Here is a 21,317-nt window from a genome sequence, read left to right as displayed (position 1 = left end):
CCAATCGTCAAGTCGATTGGCTCGACGTGAGTAAAAGGAAATGAGAGGGGAATGAGAAAAGGCGCAAGGGGACGAGTGGTAACATGGAAAGGGGCATCAGCTTTTCGAGGGACAAGGGGACGCTCAAGCCGCCTGGAGAAACAACAGAGCCTCCATCCCCCCTTCAGCCGTCGTGATAGCGGCGTATGCCCTTTACGCCTCACCGGCGGCATCCGTCTTCTTCGGCGAACCAGGACGGCTTCCAGCGCCCTCGTTGGCCTCACCGTTCGCACCCCCTTGACCCTCCCCTTCGCCCTCTTCCTCCTCCTCTTCCTCTTCCTCTTCTTCTTCTTCCTCCTCCTCCTCCTCGTCATCCCCGACAATGCCATTCATCCGCTCCCAGACCTCGCGCCGAATCTTTTCATCCTTGGCCAGCCGCGCGCGCTCCACTTCTTCAAAGCCTCCCGACTTCTTCAGCTTGCCCTCGGCAACAAAGGCCTTCATCTCACGGTGCAGCGGATTTGCCGTACGGTTCTTCAGCTCCTTCTGTCGCAGCTTCTCGGCGCGCTCAATGGCCTCGAGTCGGTCCTGGTGGTTCGGCTGCAGGGCTCGCACCTCGCCCAGCATGTCCTCCTTCGCGGCGTTCTGGTCGAGGCTGTTGCCGAGGTTGTTCAGGCCCCTGGAAAAAGTGCGGGCCGTGCTGGCGCTGTGTCCCGTCCCGCTGTCCTTCATCTGCTCCTTTGTGGCCTGCTCGACGAGGGTAAAGGTTTCCGAGGCCTTCTCCAGATCGTCGCGCAGATCGATGAGCAGCTCCTCCATAATGCGCAGCTCATCACGTCCCTGGCAGACATCCTCGAGCTCCTTCTCCCAAATCTTGGTCCAGATGGGCTTCTCCTTGGCCATGTAGTCCTCCATCGCCTTGAGCTCCTTGGAAAGCGCTGTCACGTCCTTGGCAACAACCTCGAGCTGTCGAGGCAGGGGTCGAACACCGCGGTGCACCACGTCCTTGCGCAAGTCTTCCACCAAGTCCTGGAGATCATCCACCTTGGCGACCAGCCGGTCCGAGTCGGCGTTGAGCTGCTTACGCCCATTGGAGACATAGGCATAACCGGCATCGCCCTCCATGCTGGGAATCGCAGCCTTGGCGGCCACCGCCTTGACGTTGGCGGCCTTGCTGCGGATGGTAGACATGGACGACTGGATCTCCGACTGGAAGCTCGAGTAGGTCTGTCGAAGGATGGCGAGGTCCTGCCGCAAGCTCTGAATCTGCCCGATTTGGCTGTTGTCGAGCTTCCGACCGGGCCCCAGGGGCTTCGAGCCCTCCGCGGCGCGGACGGGCATCTGTTGGGCCTTTTCTAAGACGATCTGGGCCATCTCCTTGGCCGTCTCCTGTTGACGATCCGAAACCCGTTGGAGAGTAACCGCTTGATCGTCGACGTTCTGCTTCACCTCCCGCACAATCTTGGTGAGAGTGGATATGCCCTCATCAATGTGTCGCTTCACTTCATCCAGCGGCTCCACGTTGAGAACCAGAACAGTTCGGTCCTTAATGTCGCCCAGATCCTCCAACTCGTGCCGCACACCAGACACGGGGTCCTGGATGTAAATCTCGGGTAGGTCAGTTCCGTTTTGCTGTGTGTTCCAGGAGAACTTCTCGATAAAGGCCAGCTGCAGGCGTCCAATGGAAAGCTCGTCGCGACCTTCAGGCAGCACAATCTTCTTGACCTTGGATTTGTACTGGAGGAACAGCGTCAAGTCTTTGGTCGGCGTCGGTGGAGGAGAAACTTGAAAGTACTGTTCGTTCTGCTTCGACTCCGCGGGATGAGGAGCTGATGCCGGGGTCTCGTCTGACTTGGACTTTTGTTCCTTCTTGGACCCGGGGCGTGGCGTCTCGTTCATGAAGGGGTTCGCATCGGTCATGGGACCGGAAAGCGTCGCGCTGGGCGCATACTTTTCATCCGGAATCTGCGTAGACGGGCTCTCGACAGTCACTGACGGCTGACTGGGCGTGTTCTCCTCCGCCACCCGGCTGGGAACTCGGATGGGGGAGTTCTCAAAGCCGGGACCGCTCTTGATTTGCGATGCGGTCCGGCTATGTCGGACGGACTCGCGCGACTGGACGGCGCGCAACGATTCCCTCGCCTCTTTCCTTCCCCTATTCGGCGTCGGCCCTGTCTGTGACGGTAGCATGGGTACGACATTCCCAGCCGATCCAAGATGCTTTGAGATCTGATACTGGGAGTATCTTCGGGACGCCCTCCTCTCTAAATCACCACCTTTTTGCAGCGCTGCCAGCGCACTCGACGTCGTGTCCGGTGGGGGCGGCGGCGGTGGTGGGAAGGCGTCGATATTGAGCTCTGGCGCGGGCGGCGGCCCTGCAGGCAGAGAGGAGTCGTCTGTTGGATAAGGCGGCATCACCGGCATGCTCTGCATGGTGGCGCTGGATATGGAAGACACCTCCGAAGCGACCGACCCCCTAGATGGGTCTCTCTCAGCGTTGAAGCGCCGCGTGGGTGACGATTGGCCATTCTGCTGCGGACCAGACCCCGGGCGATGCGAATGCGGTCGGTGGCTCTCCAAGGTGTCTTCCAGCATGTTGGTCAGGCCGCTGCTCCCGCTCCCGACGGTGCTGACGCTCGTGGCTCGCTCCGGTACCGCGGAGCCGTCTCGATCACGCCCTTGCTTCTGGCGCAGTCTCTGTTGCTTCCGCTTCAGGCCGTGGAGTAGGTTGATGATGATGTCCCGAATTCTAGGCAGGTACTTCTCCAAGCTCTCGGCGCTCGCTTCCTGGCTCAGGCAGGCCTCGAGAATGCTGCGAAGCAGGTCGGGCACGTTGCCGAGGTCGGAGGTGTCGACGTTGATGGCGGTAAAGGCCCGGCAGGCCATGTTGAACTCGTAGCCTAACCGTACGTAGACATCCGAGACTTGCGCATCGGTTGCTTGGCCGCGCGACCATTGCGTCAGTGTTTCGAGAAGCTGCTTGGTGGCTACGAGGAGATGAGTGACGCTCTTTTCGATTTGCGACAGCGGCATGTTGGAACCGCTCCCTGATCCGGACGAACCCTATGCACACACAGTCAGCTCGAGTTGCGCCGCGGGATTGGAGTCGCCTAGGCGCCGGAATCAGAACAGGGCAGAATCAGCTTCACGTACCTCGCGGGTTGTCCTCCTCGATCCGCTGGTGGACGGGGCAGACCTGACGGAGGCATTGGATTGCCGCTGCTGGGGATGGCCTTGCTGCATGCCGGGCGAGATGGCTCGCACGGAGACATTGGGCGGAGGCCCGGGATCCGTCGCCCCTGGGGATCGCCGTTGTGAATAGGCTCTCTGGGCGGCGGGGGCTTGTGGCTGCATCGTGTCGCTTCTCCCGGGTTACTCTTGACTTGTTTTCTTCTTCTTCTTCTCTGCGGCTCCCCTTGAGTCGAGCGGCGCTGTGGTTTTCTTATCAAATGAGCCGTCTCCCCCTTGTGCTGCTCGACGGGCCGTTATCGCGGGAACCAAACGGGTGGCTGGCGAGCGGGTCGAAGAAAGCTTCGTGTGGCGGACTTGGGAGAGCGAGCGATAGGGATGGACGGTGGAGTCGTTCCTCGGTCTCGGGTTCCGGTGCTACAAAAGCAGGTCGAGAGACAACAAGGTCGGGTTGTTTCGTCCGAGGAGTTGGCGACCAGAGACAGCAAGGAGCAATTCGGTAATCAACAAGGGCAGCGAACGATCAAGTGCGACAGCGGACCGGCGTCACATCATCCAACGAGCGGCAGGCGGCTGAAGAAGCAAACCAAAGGTGCCCTCGTCCGTCCTTTATGCGCAACTCAACACACAAAAGAAGCACAGACTCGGCGCCAGATACAGCGGAGGGGCGGATGGAAACGCTGGCGGGTTGTGGCAATGGCCTCGGACTGCGGGAGAGTTTCGAGAGTCGGCGGACGCTGGGCTGCTGAACGATGCAGATGCCAGGGGGGTTTAACGCAGTGTTCGTAGAGAGAGAAGGCAGGTGGCTGCAACGGTCGACGGCAGAAGCAGGGAAAAAGAAATGGCCGAAGCTGGGACCTGGAAAAGAGGCTGGTTTGCGTTGTGCCGGGTTCAGCAGCTGGCTTGGACAAAAGGCAGAACAGAACAGAATGGCCGCGAGAGGGGGGCCGGTGTGGGAGGTACTGCAAGCCCGTGCAGGGTCCTGTTCGTACTGTGCTGGCTTGATCTACATGCGGCCGGAGAAGCGTCGGACCCGGTGAGGTGGAAAGCCTCACGAAGGGGTTGTGAACTATGAACTGAAGAGAATACGATGTGACTTATCACTGCTAATAATACTTCTTTTTTAACCCAAAACGACACCTTGGACAAGGTTTCTCAGCCACTGAGCTCAGGGCCTCGTATTGCTGCGAGCAAACGAGAGACGAGAATGACAGTGCACTCTCGTCATCACACACAGTACGTTGAGGTCGCCTCACCTCAACCCAGCGCAGCGGACAAGGCAGAAGAGAAGGCTAGGAAGGTAGAGAGAAACAGCCCAACCAGATGAAACATGGCGGGCCATCGAAACACCACCCAAAGACTCTCACTTCTGTCTCTACTAGATCCGATTCCCACTCTCTTTCTCGTGCGTGTCTTTTTCTCTTTAGACTGATCCTTCCTTTTTCCATTCCAGCCGCATCCCCTATTGATCAGTACAGTACCTACTTTATCCCGTCTCTCAGCGACTGGCCAGGGCTGGGCTCCCAATCTACAGGGTCCCCACGGCATGTGCGCATCAGCAGATCAGGAACCAAAACGGTCGGTGGCTGAGATGCGCCGTGGCCATTGGGCAGCTTTTTCTTTCTTTCAGAACTATTTTCTTTCTTTTTTTTTCTTTGATCCGGGTGACTGGGCTGAAAAGATGTGTGTGTTATTTATAGCATCGGGATTTTTATGATGAAAGGCTCCTCTTTTATGGCTGCCCAACGGGAGCCACGGGGTTCCGAGCACGAGGTAATGTACATACCAGGAGCTGCAGAGATAAGTACTAGGTACGAGCTGATAATCACGTCCCCGTCGACGGTAGATCAAACGAGCCGATTTCCCTCTGTGAGGCTCTCCTCATACGTAAGATTCACTTCTGACTGCTATGTCAGGTAATATTATGTAGGTTACGCTCTTTACAGCGATACATGAGCCCTTTGCGTGACATTCAACCCCCGTTTCACAATCTGCGCGTGCTCCCGATCCATCATGTACTCTCTTATGTGCCGTAGCATCTTTGTTGCCATCCCGCCGCTTGCAGCGCATATCCAGACGAATCCAACGCTCCGTGCATGCGTCCCTGCATCACCCGACGTAAGAACAGGCCCACGCCCTCATTCGACAATCGCAAAACTTGGCTGCAAACATTCTAGAATGCTCCAGCCCTTCCGAGGCGAAATGATGGAAAGGCTTCCCGGGGACCCGGCTGCGGTACCTTGCAGCGTTCCCTTGCACGACCCTGGACATGCGTCGCTCAGCTACCATGGCAACGCAGCTCATGGAAAAGCACAGCTTTATTGTATCACAATACTATTTCGACTGTGATTCTATCTTATCCCTGACTCTATCAACATGGTGAAACCCCAAAGTAGAAAAAATAGCAAACAGCAAATCGGACAGTAAATCATCGCACACCCCATCCATGATCCAGCAACGCCGTAGCCTCCTCCAGACTCAAGCCCGCCGTCTCGGGGTATATCCGCCAGACAAGGCCATAGCCCACAGCACAAACCACCGCGTACAGCACAAACGTCCACGACGGGCTCAGCGCGTCCATCAGAGGCAGAAACGTCAGGCCGACGGCAAAGTTGGCCGCCCAGTTGGTCGCCGTCGCGACGCCGCTGCCCGCCGAGCGTACGGACAGCGGGAACAGCTCGCTCTGCATCCACGGCACGTTGCCCAGGCCGAGGGCGTAGGATGCCACGTAGACCATGATGCTGACGAGGACGACGACGGCCGGCCTCGTCTCGTGCTCGACCTCGGTTTTCGATGGCGTGGCTTCGTCGTCGTTTCGGGCGGCTGGTGATGGCTCCAGGGATAGATGGGAGAAGCCTGCTGCGGCTAGGAGCAGCCCCAAAGCCATGAAGGGTATCGAGTACAGCAGGATCCGGCGGCGGCCGATGCGGTCAATGAGGACCAGGGCAACCAGCGTGAAGACAAAGTTGGTGATGGCGACAATGAGAGACGTCAGCGTAGGGCTCTCGAAGCCCATGATGGAGAAGATGGTGGCCGAAAAGTACATCAAGGAGTTCTACCCAAACCATTAGTTCATGATGCCAATAGACAATTGCATGCATCTCGGAAGGCACCTACAAACCCACACAGCTGCTGCAGTCCCTGCAAAAGACATGCAATGGCCAACGCACGACGGTGCTTCCCCACGCTCAGCAGCTCGTGCCACACACCAAGGCCCTTCCAGGGACCCGATGCATGGCGGTCCTGAAGCAGCCGCATCTCCTCCTCTTCGCGAACCTCCATCTCAATCTCCTTGATGATCGCCTCCGCCGTGCCATCGAACCGCCCCTGCACACCATTGACCTTTTGGACAACGCGCCTGGCATCGTCCGATCTCCCCGCCTTGACCAACCAGCGCGGCGTCTCCGGCATCAGCGCAACAAGAGCACCCTGCAAAGCCGCCGGCAGCGCGCCCAGTCCCACCATCCACCGCCAGCCCGTCTCCTGGGACGCATACGTCGACAGCGCCCAGCCAATGACGTACGCCGCCATCTGCCCGAGCGTGATGAAGAGCACGTTGATGGTCACCAGACGGCCTCTGTACGACGAGGGCGCAACCTCGGCAATGTACAGCGGCACCACGAAGCTCGCTGCGCCCACCGCCGCGCCGATGATGCAGCGGCCGGCCACCATCAGCGGCACGGTAGAACTGACGGCTTGCAGGGCTGCGCCGACGATGAAGAGCACGTCGGCGTAGAGAATGACGCGCTTGCGGCCTAGACGGTCGGCGATGTGCGACGAGAAGGGCGATATGAGGAGCGCGAATAGGGAGGTCGAGGATGTGATGATGGACTTGTCCATCGACGTGAGGTCTCGGTCCGACAGCGCCTTTCCGATCGAGACGAGCGTGGCAGAAATGACGCCGGTATCGTCTGTTGAGACAGGACTCGTCAGTACCGGCTCTCCGCGATTTCCAAAGAGACCAAATGCAGCTCACATCCAAACAATAGCCCGCTGATTCCAGCAGCAAACGTCAAGATCAAGACGAACAAGCCGGGCTGCTCGTTGCTCGCCTTTCCCGCGGCAGCCCTGGACGCGCGCTCGTCGGCAGCAGCATCGTATGGCGCGTCATCGTCGTGGCGACTGTTGGAGATCAAGGGCGCCTGGGAGCTGTCCATTGCAACTGGCAAGCTCTGTCACCGGTGCCGCGCCTGTGTCGAGCCCATGAAGTTCACTGGAGAAGTCGATGTTTCGTTTGGTGGCTGGCGCTCATGGTCAGATTCCGGGGTCCCGAAATGGCGGCGTGACCCCCGGCGCTAAGACCCGGTGACATTTCTCGTCCCCCCCCACATGCGAATTCGAGATCAGATAAGATCCTACCAGAACCCATTCGCATGCGTGCTGTTGGGACTTTACGAGATGTAGACTGCCGTTCGGCATCATTCTGCTTGTTTACATCGGCTTCTGACCCTTGTTGTTATGGACTGATTAGAGTAATGCCAGTCAAGAACCATGAGCCATGTTATCAACTCCCTCGCCATGATGTGCGAATCTCACTGCGCGGGCTTCTCTGCCAGTGCCACAATGCTAAAGTTGACGTTCCCATCGCCAGCCTTTAAAAACTTGCGAATCCCCATGTCCAGCGCCCTGTCGCTTAACACATCATCGCCCTCGTCCATCAGGCCCCGATCCAAGGGCCCGTCAGTAGCACCCTCCAGCTCCCACAAATGGCCATCCTTTCCCTTGACGTATGAGATGAAATGAAAGTGATTCTCCTCGCTGGCTTCAGGCGGCTGAGAAGTTCCCGTCCTTGCGGCCTTCATGTGTTTCCTCTCCAGCTCTTCATTACTGTATAATGCCGCGGCTCTCTCGACGGGTCCAAGCGGCGCAGTTTCCTTCAAGAGACCATCCAAGAAAGACCCCTTCTCAACAAACCGCCTCGCCTCCCCATTAGCCACAGAATGCAACAGCGCCATGAGCCCGCACGCATGCCCGATGGTCTGCTGGAACCACAGCACGGGCTCGTCGTCGCCGCTCCTGTCGTAGGTCAAGTGCTCCGGCGACACGGCTGTTCCGTCCTGCTTGCGGACGGCAAAGTACATGTCCGCCGGGGTGATGAAGATGAGTGCCAGGACGGGGCGCGGCACCGTGGAGAGGAGGCTGGCGTCGTCGAGGCTGTAGACGTCGTAGAAGCCGAGACTGGGGGAGACGCCGAGGTCGTGGACTAGGAGGGTGAATACTTCGGGGTTGTTTTCGAGGGGAATGAAGGTTTTCTGGCCGGAGGCACGGATGAAGACGCCTTCGGTTGGCATGTTGGATGAAGGGATATCTTGATATGTGTTCAACTTGTCAAGAGTATCGTGGATATCTGGTTGTGATGTTCATGTAATGTGTTAACCCCCGAAGACGATGGAAGTTGCTTCATGGTGGCGCGGGGTTGCCTGTGACGCTGCGGATACGCGGCCCTCCGCTGCCTGCATGTGCTGTTCAGCATCACAATGACTGTCATCCGAATGAAGATTATGCATCGAAAAGAATCACTTGCTCATCGAAAGACATCAATAAATCTCAAGCTACTTGCAATTATATGGAACATCGACGACATCCAAACCGAGAGATGTCAGGTGAAATCGACTCCTTTGTTGCTCGCTCGCTAACATGACAATCTGAATGAAGGAGGATCATATCCTCAGCCAAGACGAATAGCTCAAGACAAACAAATAACACAGCTGCAAGGTAGCTCAATTGATATCGCAACAGCCCAGGCATCATGCTCGGTTCATGGCATTCGCCTCCGCCTGAGCCTTGGCCATGGCCTCATCCACCGCCCTCGCCTGCTCCTCATCCAACTTCTCCGCCATCTGCATCTTCCGCTGCTTCATCACCTTTTCGACAAGAGACTGCGGCACCCCCGTCGAAAACATCAACGCCTGGCAGCGATCCCAAGCAAGCTGCTGAATCTCCTCCACACGAGCCATCATATCGGACTCGAACTGTCGAATCCCATCGTCCAGCTCTTCCCCGCTCTGGGCCTGGAGAATCACTCGCGCCAGCATCATGGCATCTTCAAGCGCCTGATTGACGCCCTCACCAGCATGAGGCGTCATCAAATGGGCTGCATCGCCGACAAGCGTCACGCCAGGCCTGTGCTCCCACTTCTTTCCAACGGGCAGCCGGAACAGCGATCTGGTGCTCGTCCGCCCCTGAGCAGCGTCAAGCGCCTTGTGAAACTCGGGCCCCCAGTGCTCCAGCTCCTTGGCCAGCGCCTTCTTCACCTGTGCGAGATCCTCGGCGTCGTAGCCGCACTTCTCGGGCTTCATCCAGTCCGGATCGTCCTGCACGAAGCTGAAGCCCATGGAGATGCTGCCGTCGCCCATCTGCTGGAGGGTGAAGCGCTGGCCGTCGGCGCTGGCAAAGACGCTCCCGCGGTTGACGATTTTGTATATCTCGGGGGCGTTCTTTTCAGCATCGGGAATCGAAAGGTCGTGCATGCCGACTCTTGTGAATTCCGGCTTCAGCTCCGGCGCAATGGAGAGACGGACCTTGCTGAAGGCACCGTCGGCGCCGACGACGAGATCGAAGTCGGCGGTTGTTTCGTTGGTAAAGGTCAAGGTGGTGCCGTCTACTCTTTGCAGCCGATGGCCCCATTTGACGGTGCCTTCCGGGAGGGAGTCGAGCAGCATCTCTCTGAGCTTGACGCGGTCGATCTCGGGGCGCTCTCCAAAGGCGGCGCTGGATTCGGCGTCGGCGCCCCGGACGATGTAGTAACGCAGGTTCTTGTCCACGATGGCCATGTATTGGCCGTCGTAGCGGGCGTGCGACAGGAAGACGTCCCAGAGGCCGGCTTCTTTGACGGCTGCGAGGCCGGACTTGGTGTGCAGGTCCAGGGTGCCGCCTTGGGAGCGGACGTTGGCGGAGGCTTCGCCTTCGAATATGGTGGCTTGGATGCCTCCGAGATGGAGGAGTCGGGCGAGCATGCAGCCTTTGGGGATTGTTAGCGACGAGGAACTGAAGAGGTTCATGATTAGCTGGACTTACCAGCTGGCCCAGCTCCGATGATGGCAATTCGCAAGTTTTGCATATTGAACAGGTGCTGCCAAATGTGTTCAAGTTGATGCTGTGAGAGTCCTAGGAAAGTGGCGCGACGTTATAAGCGGAAGCGCTCAAATTGTTCGATGAAGTAGCGATATGAAGAAGAAGAAGACTGTAGCGCTCAAATATGCTCAGATTGCTTGTTGATTTTCATGCATCCTCGAGAGAAACAAGGCGCTCCTCGTTGTATTTGTATCCATCCTGAGTAAAATCCGATCCCCCGAGCTCCCAAGGTGCTGAATTCCCCGGTTTAGAGTTTCGACTCCTGACACTATCCTGTTCAGCTTCTGCCGCTCAGCCGGAGTTTTTGGGCGACTCGCACCACACGCAACGTCCGGGCACCAGCCCCAGGGACGCGCGGAAATGGATTCGTTGCCTGCGATGGCGCATGAGGATTGTGCACGAAGGAGTGGTGCTTGTTCGGATCAAGATTGATGCTCCTTCTTATGATCTTTCTAGCAATTGAAGTTGTCACTTGTGTTACATGACAGTTGAGGCTGTCACTAGCAATAAAGGCAGTGATGGGCCAACAACCACAGACTTTTGCTCAATCTCAGACTCGATATCGCGGATTCAGATTCGCTAGATCCCAAGCACCTTATCAATACGTTTCATTCCCATACGAAAGCCGCAAATGTTAAGAACAGGGCTGTCTGTTTATGGTTCAGGTACCTGGATGGCTGTTGGTAAGGTAAGCAAGATGAAGTAACACTGCACGGAAGCATTTACAACCCATCGATGCACAGCTCGATCGCTGGTGCAAGGAGACGCGATGCGATGGAGCACGGGAGCTAACGCTGCCGCTTCAGCCCACCATCCAGATGCTTTTCTTTATCAATTCCTTCTATTGGATCCTACGCTGCAAGAAGCAATTGCGCATCCATAAGGGCGGTAGTAGATATTCTCCGTACACAGCCAAAAGGGCACACGAGCCTCGGCGCCGGACTTTGAACCATATTCTCCGTCCCCTGTAGTTCGTTCGCCAGCCAATCAGAGACACGGCTCGAGCCCGGCGCATAAAACATGACCGCTCCGCCAAGTTGGTGGGAACCCGTGAGGTCCCTGGAATTTGCTGGAGAATCCTTTGCAACTGGGCTTTTTTTATGTGATTTTTTTCTTCTCGATTTTTACCTTTTTTTTTTTTTTTTATTTTGGTCTTTTATAAGCTTGTTTGAGAGGAGTCACCTGGATAGCAGCGGTGTTTTGTTCCGACGACAGCCGCTCTTGACCAGCGCTTGAGTTTCGGTCTGGTCTGTGCTGGGCTTCGACTATCGGCAGGCTAAACTCGCTTCGTGTTAGTTTTTGACATGGAGATGCAAGCAGCTGCAAGGTTCGCTTTCGGACTCGCAGTTTTCGGGCTTCGGCAAGGGAGGATAAGGATGGGCAAAAATATTGGACAAGGAAAAAAAAAAAAAAAAAGTAAGGGAAGCTTGGATAACTACGTCATTTGGCAGCGATAGATGGCCGAACGAAGCGCGGCGGATAGATTCAGAACATCAATGGCAGGCAATGCTTACAGATGTGCCTTGGTAGTTAGTTTTTCAGCTCGGACGGACACTCCATGGAGAGCGTGTCCGACAGGCTGTGATCAAATACAGTATTAGAAATAATGTGGTGGGCGCTCAGCTGTGGGTATCGATGCCATCATCCATGCACAATTCGGATGTGGATGATGGCTTTGCGATGCTGGCCGTGTGTTTATTCCCGTGCCATGCTGTCTCTTGTTCTATCTCAAGCAGGGCCGGAATAAGCATGGGAGGAACGAAGCTGAAGGTTAAATCAATGCTGTGGAGCAAGCAATGCTTCTTGGCAACCATGAAGAATTGTCAAATCTCGAAACAACAGGGCAGGTTTGCTCTTGTTTGAAATGAGATCAGGCATCAACAGTCCACAAGGATGAAGATGCTACCCAAGGAACCAGCAGGTGATGGCTGCTCACACACTTCGGTGGACCCGGCGCCACAGATGCGGGATGTGCGCATGGCAGTTGATTGTCCAAGCCCGATCCAGCCTTCGGCTTTTAGCACGGGCTCCAATTCTTTTCGCGCTTCCGTCGTCCGTATCGCATCGTACGAACGGAAGAAAAAGAAAATAGGGGATGGCCCTTGCAGGGAGGCCCGGGCAGGGCGCAGAGATTTTTTTTTCTCGTTTCATCGAGGCCCGACCGTCTGGAAGATGATGGGTGGCATTGGGAGCGGAGGCCCGACTTGCATGATCTGACGAGAGGCGCTCTGTAATCAGGACTTCAATGTAAGCCAGATGCTAAGAGTACTACCTACCTATACCACTAGCACTTTGTAATACGGGCCGGATGATGAGGCTTGGCCGTTGCCAATTCAAAGCCGTATAAGAGAGCGATGCGCCGCCTTGTCTTACATGCATTGGCCAGATTCCAGTCATCTTGGACGCCCTGCTATTGAGCCAGCTGGAAGCAATTGGCTTGGTCGGTTGTCTGTGTCGTTGGTTTCATCCGTTCTTCAGCCATTCACGTTCGATGCCAAAATCGAGTGAACCCCCTGTTATTGTTACCACTCGTATCACCATTATAAACCAGCTCCCTCTTATCAGCTATACCGACAGTTGCCCTTCTCTCTCCTTCTCGGCCTCATCGCTACATCATCGCCGTCCGCTCACAGTCCACACTTTACCTAACAGTCCCCGCCAACTCGGCGCTTCTCCCCCAACGCGTACTAGCCGCCCGCCCGCCTTGTCCTGATCCGGTAGTACTCGGCAGCCTCAAGCCCGGGGTTCGTACTGGTACACGATATCTCGTCCAGCCATCTCCCGATCCAGGGTACCGTAGACTGCCTCCACCTATCAGCACCACTGCCGTCCCTGCACCAACAGGCAATTTTTTTTTTTTTTTTTTACCTTCTTCACGCCCCTGCAGCTTAGTTCTGGGTCTCGTCTATCTCTTCGACTGGACGACTTCTCCTCACCTCCTCTGCTTCTCGGCCTCCTGTCACATTCTCTATTCTTTCCAACCAGCGATATTGCATCCGTATCAGGAGCTTCGTCTCTTTTTCCGTCTCTCGTTTTTTGCTTGTACATATACTATAGGCCCCCTTCTCCTCGGCAGCTATCAGCTAGGAAGCTATTCGCAGGCCGCAGACATAAGGAGAGGCGCACACCGAGTGTTGCGCTGTCGTCCTCGACATCATGGATCCTCTCGACCGAGAGCTGTTGGAGGCAGAGCGCGATGCCTCCCCCGACCACTATCGACGCCGGGCTAGTAACGAGATAGAGCGCGTCATCACGGCATCGTCAGCTTCGTCTGCGTCCTCGGACCACGGCAGCATGATGCGCCGCAACATGAGCCGCGTATCGACACAAAACGACCTGGAGCGCCATCCCACCGCCCTGAGCCGTATTGCCACTCAGCGAAGCCAGCACGTTAATACTGTCGGTGGGTCGATTCGCTCCGAGAGCAGGGCTTCTCGAAAGCCGTTGCCGGCCTTTGGCGGTGGGAAGCCGTATCCCCCTCTGCTGCCGGCCCAGGAGGAGTATGTCGTCGAGTTTGACGGCCCCGACGACCCCCTGCATGCCCAGAACTGGCCCATAAGAAAGAAGCTCCTGACCTCCGCCATGCTGGCCTACACCACCGTCACGACCACCTTCACTTCCTCCATCTTCTCCGCCGCAACGGGCACCGTGGCCCAAAAGTTCGACGTCGGCCTCGAGGTCGGCATTCTGGGCACCTCCTTCTACGTACTCGGTTTCGCCTTTGGTCCCAGTCTCTGGGCTCCTCTGTCCGAGCTCAAGGGCCGTCGCCTGCCCATTGTGCTCTCCATCTTCGGCTTCTCCGTCTTCACCATTGCGACCGCCACGGCCAAGGACATCCAGACCATTCTCATCTGCCGCTTCTTCGCCGGTTTCTTTGGCGCCTGTCCCCTCGCCGTCGTTGCCGCCGTCTTCTCCGACATGTTTGACAACAGGACGCGAGGAACCGCGATTGCCATCTTCTCCATGACCGTCTTTACCGGCCCCATGCTGGCACCCTTCATCGGCGGCTTCATTGTCGACTCTCATCTGGGATGGCGCTGGACCGAGTACCTCGCCGCCATCATGGGATTCGTCGCATTGATTCTCGACGTGCTCTTCCTGAGCGAGTCCTATCCACCAGTCATTCTCGTCAGCAAGGCCTCGGAACTGCGACGCCGGACCAAGAACTGGGGTATCCACGCCAAGCAGGAGGAAATCGAAATCGACTTTGGCGAGCTCGTCAGCAAGAACTTTAGCCGTCCGCTGCGGCTCTTGTTTACCGAGCCAATCATCCTCCTCTTGTCCATTTACATGAGTTTCATCTACGGGCTGCTCTACCTATTCTTTACCGCATACCCCCTGGTTTTCGTCGGTGTCCATCACTTCAACGCGGGCCAGTCCGGCCTGACCTTTTTCGGAATGGTCATTGGCGAGCTGATTGCGACAATCACCATTATTCTCCAGGTGCCATGGTACAACCGCAAGCTCGCAGCCAACCACGGCATTCCGATTCCCGAGTGGCGATTGCCCAACATGATGGTTGGTGGCATTGCTTTCGCCGGCGGTATCTTTTGGTTTGGATGGTAAGTTTGCCTCTTCGGGGACCCGTCTCTTGTGGTTCGGCTTGGATGTTGGTAACTAACAAAGGTATCAGGACTGGATACAAGGAGAGCATTCACTGGGCAGCTCCGGCTGTTAGCGGTATCCTCACCGGTTTTGGCCTCATGTCGATTTTCCTGCAAGCTCTCAACTACATTGTCGATGCCTACCTCATGTTCGCCGCCTCAGCCCTTGCCGGCAACACTTTCATGAGATCCCTCTTTGGCGCCGCTTTCCCGCTCTTCGGCCGTCAAATGTTCAACGGCATGCACATTGAGTGGGCTGCCACGTTGCTGGGCTGCGTAGCCGTCGTGCTCGCCCCCATTCCCTTTGTCTTCTACTTCTACGGCGCCAAGATTCGGGCGAAGAGCAAGATCGCCCCGGTGTTTTCCGCTCCGGCCGACACGCCTGAGAGTTCGGACACAATCGCTGACCATGGTGAGGAGAAGGAGGAGGCCGGACATGATGCCGCCTTGGCTAATGCTCCTAAGAGGAGCAGCGACGCTTCGGGTCCCGAGGAGGGCGTCTAGGAGGGTCACTCGGCGGCGACTCTGTGAAGCTTTTGAGTTTCTCATCTTTTTCTGGCATCATCTTTTTCCACCGCTTCAACTTGGAGCCTCTTACTTTTTTGGGTTGATACCACTTGAGTTACAAAAAAATCGGGCGGCAGCTGTGTGAGCATGGCGTTTTATGAAAGACATTTTGGATTTGGAAGCGTTATATTACATGAATAATGTCTTTGGCCTTGGGGGAGGATGCATCATGATGTATTAGAGAGACTCGATGAGGACGAGCCATTGGCTTGAAGCGGATGAAACAGCGATTGAGCTGATGAAATAGATAATTTTAATAGCACCTTCTGATATCTTGATTACTGTGACGTGAGCATTACTGTAAAACATGGCTCGACAATTTCAAAGGACGGTCCGCTGGTTGAGTGATGATGGATCAGGTTGTGAGAACGACTCTCGTTCAAGGATTGTCCCGGTAAAAGAAACACAATGCACACCCCCCCCACCGTTCGTCACGCTTAATCGCATATTCAAGCTCGGTCCACCACACCAGCGAATCCATACGATTTTGGAGCTCGCCGAGCTTCAGCTTTGACATCATAAAAAACATGCCTCGCCAATATCCGCCATGATCACCCCGCTGAGCCGCTTGCGCTGCCCCCAGTGGCGGCTCCAAGCCCGCACTCTCCGCCTCTGCGCGCGCGCCTTTTCCGACGTCAAGCGGCCGTCGTCGGCGCCCAAGCCCATCATCGACATCAAGCACATCCGGCAGAACCAGGCGCTGTACGAGCAGACGTGCCTGGAGCGCAACTACAAGCGGCAGGCGGCGCACCCGGCGCGCATCGTGGGGCTGCACGCAGAGTGGCAGCAGCTGCAAAAGGACGCGCGCGCGCTGCGGGAGCGGACGAACCTGCTGCGCAAGGAGCTGGCCAACTCGGCGACGAGCAGCGACGACGAGGACCTCAAGGACGTCAAGAAGATGAGCCGCGAGAGGGTCCAGGAGGAGGCGCGGGCGCTCAAGGCCGAGCTGGCGGTCATTGAGAAGAAGGAGGCCGACGCCGTGGCGGAGATGGAGGAGCTGGCGCTCGAGATTCCCAACCTGACGAGCGCCGACACGCCGAGGGGCGACGAGCCCGAGGTGCTGAGCTACATTAACGAGCCGCCGAGGTTCGAGCAGGGATCCGACCAGCTCTGGCGGTCGCACGTCCACATCGGCGCCGAGCTGGGCATCCTCGACTTTGCCGGCGCGGCGACGGCGTCCGGCTGGGGATGGTACTACCTCCTCGGCGAGGCGGCGCAGCTGGAGCAGGCGCTCATCCAGTACGCCCTCGCCGTCGTGACCAAGCACGGCTGGACGCAGGTGTCCCCGCCGAGCATCGTCTACAGCCACATTGGCGCCGCGTGCGGCTTCCAGCCCCGCGACCAGAACGGCGAGCAGCAGGTCTACGCCATCGCCCAGTCGCGGGCCGACGCCGACCGCGGCGTGCCCGAGCTGTGCCTGGTGGGCACGTCCGAGATTCCGCTCGCGGGCATGAAGGCCATGGCGACGCTCGACGCCGTCGACCTGCCCATGAAGCGGGTCGCGGTATCGCGGTGCTACCGCGCCGAGGCGGGCGCGCGCGGAGCCGAGACGAAAGGGCTGTATCGCGTGCACGAGTTCTCAAAGGTGGAGATGTTTGCGTGGACGACGCCGGACGAGTTCGAGGCGCGCGAGGTCTTTGACGAGATGCTCGACATGCAGACCGAGATCCTCTCGTCGCTGGGCCTCTACTGCCGCGTGCTGTCCATGCCGTCCACCGACCTCGGCGCGTCGGCCACCCGCAAGATCGACGTGGAGGCCTGGTTCCCGAGCAGGGAGCACCACAGCGGCGGCTGGGGCGAGGTCACGTCCGCGAGCCTCTGCACCGACTACCAGACGCGGCGGCTCGCGACGCGCCTCAAGACGAGCGGCGGCAAGCTCGGGTTTCCCTGGACGGCCAACGGGACGGCGCTGGCGGTCCCGCGGGTGCTGGCCGCGCTGCTGGAGAACGGGTGGGACGAGGAGGAGGGGACGGTGGCGATTCCAGAGTGTCTCAGGCCGTGGATGGGCGGGAGGGAGAGGATCGGGCCGTCGGCGCGGAGGAAGAAGGATGGGAATGCGGGGGAGATGATGGCTTGAGGGTGGAAACTTTTGAGGGACGATATATTCAAGGGAGGCGTGATTATTTTTTTGTTGGCACCGCGATGCATCTTTTGTCAAAGGGTTGGTTGATTGATTACCTTGCTGTTGTATCAAAGCAAAGGGGGGGTTGAAAGGGATCAAGCTGTACGAACACGGATAGGATGACGAGTTGTACGATAGTCCCGGTATGGGAAAACAACCACCAGGAGGGAGAAAAAACGACAAGGGAAGATCGAATAACGAATCGCACATGGCTCATCAGGAGACTGAGCTGACTTTACTTGCGTAATATCAGTGTTCTATGATCTAGGCAGGACTGATAGGAGCGTCTCATCGCTTCGATTTCTTACTACATTAATGAGTCCATTTCGAGAATTTTAGAAGTGCTTCTCCTTACTGAGTAGGTAGCCTTACAAGGAAAAGTTCTCTATGGCAGGTAATTATCTTAGAGGAAAGTACCATCTTAACTCAAGCTTATAGGTAATCAGAGAAACTCATTGTCACAAGAATTCTTGTTCTATTGTCAAGGTGGGATCAAGACATCATCGTCATAAGGTAGACGTGTCGACAATTTTACAACAATGACACACACAATGTCTTTTCCCGACACTCAACTCCTTTTCAACAAACGCCCAGATAAGAGACAAAAGGCAACGATGCTGCTACACAGAGACTTTTTTTTTTCTTCGTCTTTCAACAGGTAATCCTAGCCGAAGCCTAGGAAATAATGCATCGTACAAAATCCGCTATGCATTTTGTGTGCTGTCTTGTGTGTAGGTATCTGCTGAGCATGTTGCCGCTGCTGCCAAGTCGCAAGTAAAGGAGTGAATGGATGGAGACAGCTACCACGTAGGCATCATCAACCCCCGGGAAACAATACTAATGATGTGAAAGGCAAAACTTGATCGCTTAAAAAAAAATCAAATGTCGTAATCTGAACAATCCCCATAACCCTAGCCGTGTACACGCATGCAAATAAAACATCGGCCGAAGCCTCAAGGAGAGAAGAAAAAAGTGAATCCCAAGCCCCCCCATGTCAACAAAGGCCATCTCAGCTTCAAGAAGACGGGGACGACGCGTAATTTATGTCGTGGAACTGCACGTCGTCATCGTGATGAAGCGTGACGCTGTTGAACTCGAGGAATGGATCGGTGGCCTCGGTGCCGGGAGTCGCCAGCCCGCTATCCAGGGGAACGCCAACGGCCTTGGCCCCGCTGATATCCACGCTCTCGCTCTCCTTGACGTTTCTGAAATTGATGGTGTCGATGCCACGGCCCTGGTTGGGAACAATCGGGGGCTTCATGTGGCGAATCAGAGCCCACTGGGTGGTGCGGAAGAAGGGGTGGGCTTTGATGTCGGAGGCGCCAGCTCGGGCACCTAACCTCCGGTTCTCGTCCTTGATCAACAGCTTCCTGATGAGCGATTTGCACAGACTAGAGAGACATGTCAGCAATGAGCACTTGAGTAGACGTTGATGTCAAGACATACTTGGAGATTTGCGGCGCCCCCGTGTGGTCGGGGAAGGGAATGTCCTCGCGCAGGATGTTGGCAAAGGTCGCGTTTCGGTTCTTGCCCTTGAACGGCGTCGTTCCGTAGAGCATCTCGTAGATGAGAATGCCCAGCGTCCACCAGTCCACCGCGCTCGTATGGCCGCTACCCTTAATGACCTCGGGGGCGATGTACTCTTCGGTGCCGACAAAGGAATTCGTCCTAAAGTCGGCAATGCATGATCGCGTGTCAATGGTCGGCAGAGAGTCTGTCCTGGCTCCGTTCTTGCCGACAATCATCGTGGGCTTGCCACCAGGGCCAGACTGCTTTGACAAATCAAAGTCGGACAACATGATGTGACCCGATTGGTGAAGCAGGATATCTAGAGGCACATTAGCGAACTGACTCGCCGCGTTGAACTCCCTGGACACGTACTCTCCGGCTTCAAATCTCGGTAGATGAAACCCATGAGATGAAGGTACTCCAACGCAGCCGTGACCTCGGCGGCGTAGAATCGGGCGTCATCCTCCGGTATGCACTTGCCAGGCCGCGTCTGGAGCGCCCTAAAGAACTCGCCTCCACTGCAGTACTCCATGCACAGGTAAAGATGGTCTTCGGACTGGAACGAGTGGTAGAGGGTGACGATGAACGGATGGTTGCTCGTCGCGAGAATCTCCTGCTCGGCGAGGGCGCGCTTGATCTTGTTTCGCTTAATCATCTCCTTCTTGCTCAAGACTGTGAATTGAATCAGAATTAGCGGATGGGGGACGGCGTCAATCTTGAAGCTGGTAATCGGTTACCTTTCATGGCATAGAGCCGGTTGCTCTTCTTCTCCCTCACCAGGTAGACTTTGCCCACATCACCCTTGCCGATGAGCTTGATCTTGTCGAAGCTTGCAGGGCCTACTTCGACGTCTCGGACCTTGATCGAGTTGGAACTGTACGTCCTGCGGAAGGCCAACGGAGTCTGCGGCGGAGGCAGAGCGCCCAGAGTGTCTTCGCACTGCAGCAGTTGCGTGGCGTCGCCCTTGCCGTCGACGAGGCCCAGCGAGCCTGATTTCGCGTTCTGGATCAAGGGGTCCTTGCCGAGTTCAGCGGTGCCCGGGCGCTCGCCCTTGTTGCCCGCGCTCGCAAACAGCCCCTGGGCATTGGGTGCACTAGCTACCCTCCTTAACCTGCGGGCCAGCTCTTCCTTGGTTTCGCTCGTCGCCTGCTCGGCCTCGGTGCCGTCTGGGCCTGATACCTTGAGGGTCGGCGTGTCGGGAGGGCTCGGTGGCACAGAGCCTTCGTTGTGATGGCGCAGGCCGGGTTGGCCCTGGTGGGCAAAGTAGGGGTTGGCCAGGGCCGTCGGGCTCATTGCCTCCTCGAGCTTGTTGCTCTCGCTGGCAACGGTATGTGACCTCAGGCGGCCGACGGTGCTGTTGAACAGCTTGGTGTGTCGAGACGTCTTGGAGGAATGCGAGTCGCTGCCGCTGCCGCTGCCGGTGGGCACGTTGTTGAGGTTGAGAGAGTTGCTGCCCCTTTCCTTGTCGCTGATGCTGCTCGCGCTGCTGTTCATGCGGAAGAAGTTGCGCAGGCGATTGCTCACCTGGCCCCCTGCGGAACTGTTGGCGGCCTTGGAGGACGGCATTGTGGGTGGTGTGAGGCCAAGGATGACGACGTTGATGGTGATGGAGAGATGGAGGATGAAGTTGTCGCGTCGAGACGGGCCAAGATGAGGGCGATGAGGATGAAGATGAAGATAGAGGGCGAGGCGAGGGAGGACACGACGGGAGGATGCGGAGGCGGGCGGTGGATTGTCTTGACGGTATCAATGTTCGGGTTACGCTAAACGGGGGTGTTTCGCTCAAACAACTGCAGCCATGGCTCGCGCAGCAGGACGTGGATGGCGAAGAAGGCGCTGGCGAAGCGGCAGCAAGGCTCTTGTGCAGCAGATGGCCGATGAAGGGAGGATGACGGAGAGAGATTGAAGCCTCGACGATTGGCCGCGTCCGCTGTTGATGCAAGAGGGTTGGATGTTTCTGCCCGCAAAAGTTCCCGGGCCAAGTCAGTAGCAGTACCTGGGTTACGAGTACGAGGATTCGTACGTGTACCCTCACAGCGCAGTTGGAACAGTCGAGACAGCGCTGGTGGGCCGGTCCGCGCAACTGCAAGCCACGTTGCCTCAGGCATCAGCTTCACTGGCTCTACGCGCTCCATCACTGGCCAGGTTGGGCGGAGGCGAGTGCAGGTACCGGTACTTGGCCGCCTCGGAGGCGCTACAGGCCTAGCACCGTGCTAAGGCCCTCGTTCAGTGGGTTTTGCCGTCAGATCGGGGGGGTCCATTTCAGGCTGTTA

General features: G+C 56.9%; 7 protein-coding genes across 7 annotated transcripts; 2 read left to right on the top strand and 5 right to left on the bottom strand.

Annotated features, from left to right (window-relative positions):
* Nucleotides 1-192: 192 nt before the first annotated feature.
* Nucleotides 193-3,333, bottom strand: CCMA1212_006096 (Bud site selection protein 6; the record flags this gene model as incomplete). Its single annotated transcript, XM_073703337.1, has 2 exons — nt 193-3,042; nt 3,133-3,333. The coding sequence occupies 2 exons, from the start codon at nt 3,331-3,333 to the stop codon at nt 193-195; spliced, it is 3,051 nt and encodes a 1,016-aa protein (XP_073558286.1).
* A 2,263-nt stretch (nt 3,334-5,596) lies between these two features.
* Nucleotides 5,597-7,325, bottom strand: CCMA1212_006095 (Myo-inositol transporter 1; the record flags this gene model as incomplete). Its single annotated transcript, XM_073703336.1, has 3 exons — nt 5,597-6,223; nt 6,286-7,079; nt 7,145-7,325. 3 exons carry the CDS (start codon nt 7,323-7,325, stop codon nt 5,597-5,599), a joined length of 1,602 nt encoding a protein of 533 aa, XP_073558283.1.
* A 375-nt stretch (nt 7,326-7,700) lies between these two features.
* CCMA1212_006094 (Ubiquitin carboxyl-terminal hydrolase isozyme L3) lies at nt 7,701-8,459 on the bottom strand (the record flags this gene model as incomplete). Its single annotated transcript, XM_073703335.1, has 1 exon — nt 7,701-8,459. The coding sequence occupies one exon, from the start codon at nt 8,457-8,459 to the stop codon at nt 7,701-7,703; it is 759 nt and encodes a 252-aa protein (XP_073558284.1).
* Nucleotides 8,460-8,915: 456 nt separating this feature from the next.
* CCMA1212_006093 (Tetracycline resistance protein from transposon Tn4351/Tn4400) lies at nt 8,916-10,228 on the bottom strand (the record flags this gene model as incomplete). The annotated part of the gene is made up of 2 exons (XM_073703334.1): nt 8,916-10,129; nt 10,186-10,228. 2 exons carry the CDS (start codon nt 10,226-10,228, stop codon nt 8,916-8,918), a joined length of 1,257 nt encoding a protein of 418 aa, XP_073558289.1.
* A 3,170-nt stretch (nt 10,229-13,398) lies between these two features.
* Nucleotides 13,399-15,350, top strand: CCMA1212_006092 (uncharacterized protein; the record flags this gene model as incomplete). The annotated part of the gene is made up of 2 exons (XM_073703333.1): nt 13,399-14,804; nt 14,876-15,350. The coding sequence occupies 2 exons, from the start codon at nt 13,399-13,401 to the stop codon at nt 15,348-15,350; spliced, it is 1,881 nt and encodes a 626-aa protein (XP_073558290.1).
* Nucleotides 15,351-15,960: 610 nt separating this feature from the next.
* CCMA1212_006091 (Serine-tRNA ligase) lies at nt 15,961-17,490 on the top strand (the record flags this gene model as incomplete). Its single annotated transcript, XM_073703332.1, has 1 exon — nt 15,961-17,490. One exon carries the CDS (start codon nt 15,961-15,963, stop codon nt 17,488-17,490), a length of 1,530 nt encoding a protein of 509 aa, XP_073558287.1.
* A 1,060-nt stretch (nt 17,491-18,550) lies between these two features.
* CCMA1212_006090 (uncharacterized protein) lies at nt 18,551-20,778 on the bottom strand (the record flags this gene model as incomplete). Its single annotated transcript, XM_073703331.1, has 4 exons — nt 18,551-18,926; nt 18,982-19,363; nt 19,417-19,716; nt 19,782-20,778. Coding segments are annotated over 4 exons (2,055 nt in total), but the record flags the coding sequence as incomplete, so codon positions are not given.
* Between the last annotated feature and the right edge of the window lie 539 nt (nt 20,779-21,317).

The sequence above is a fragment of the Trichoderma ghanense genome, assembly GCF_004382785.1.
Source record: "Trichoderma ghanense strain CCMA-1212 chromosome Unknown scaffold_6, whole genome shotgun sequence".
Taxonomy (NCBI): Eukaryota; Fungi; Ascomycota; class Sordariomycetes; order Hypocreales; family Hypocreaceae; genus Trichoderma; species Trichoderma ghanense.
The sequence above is the reverse complement of the archived record's forward strand: the minus strand, read 5'-3'. Positions and strand labels throughout refer to the sequence as shown.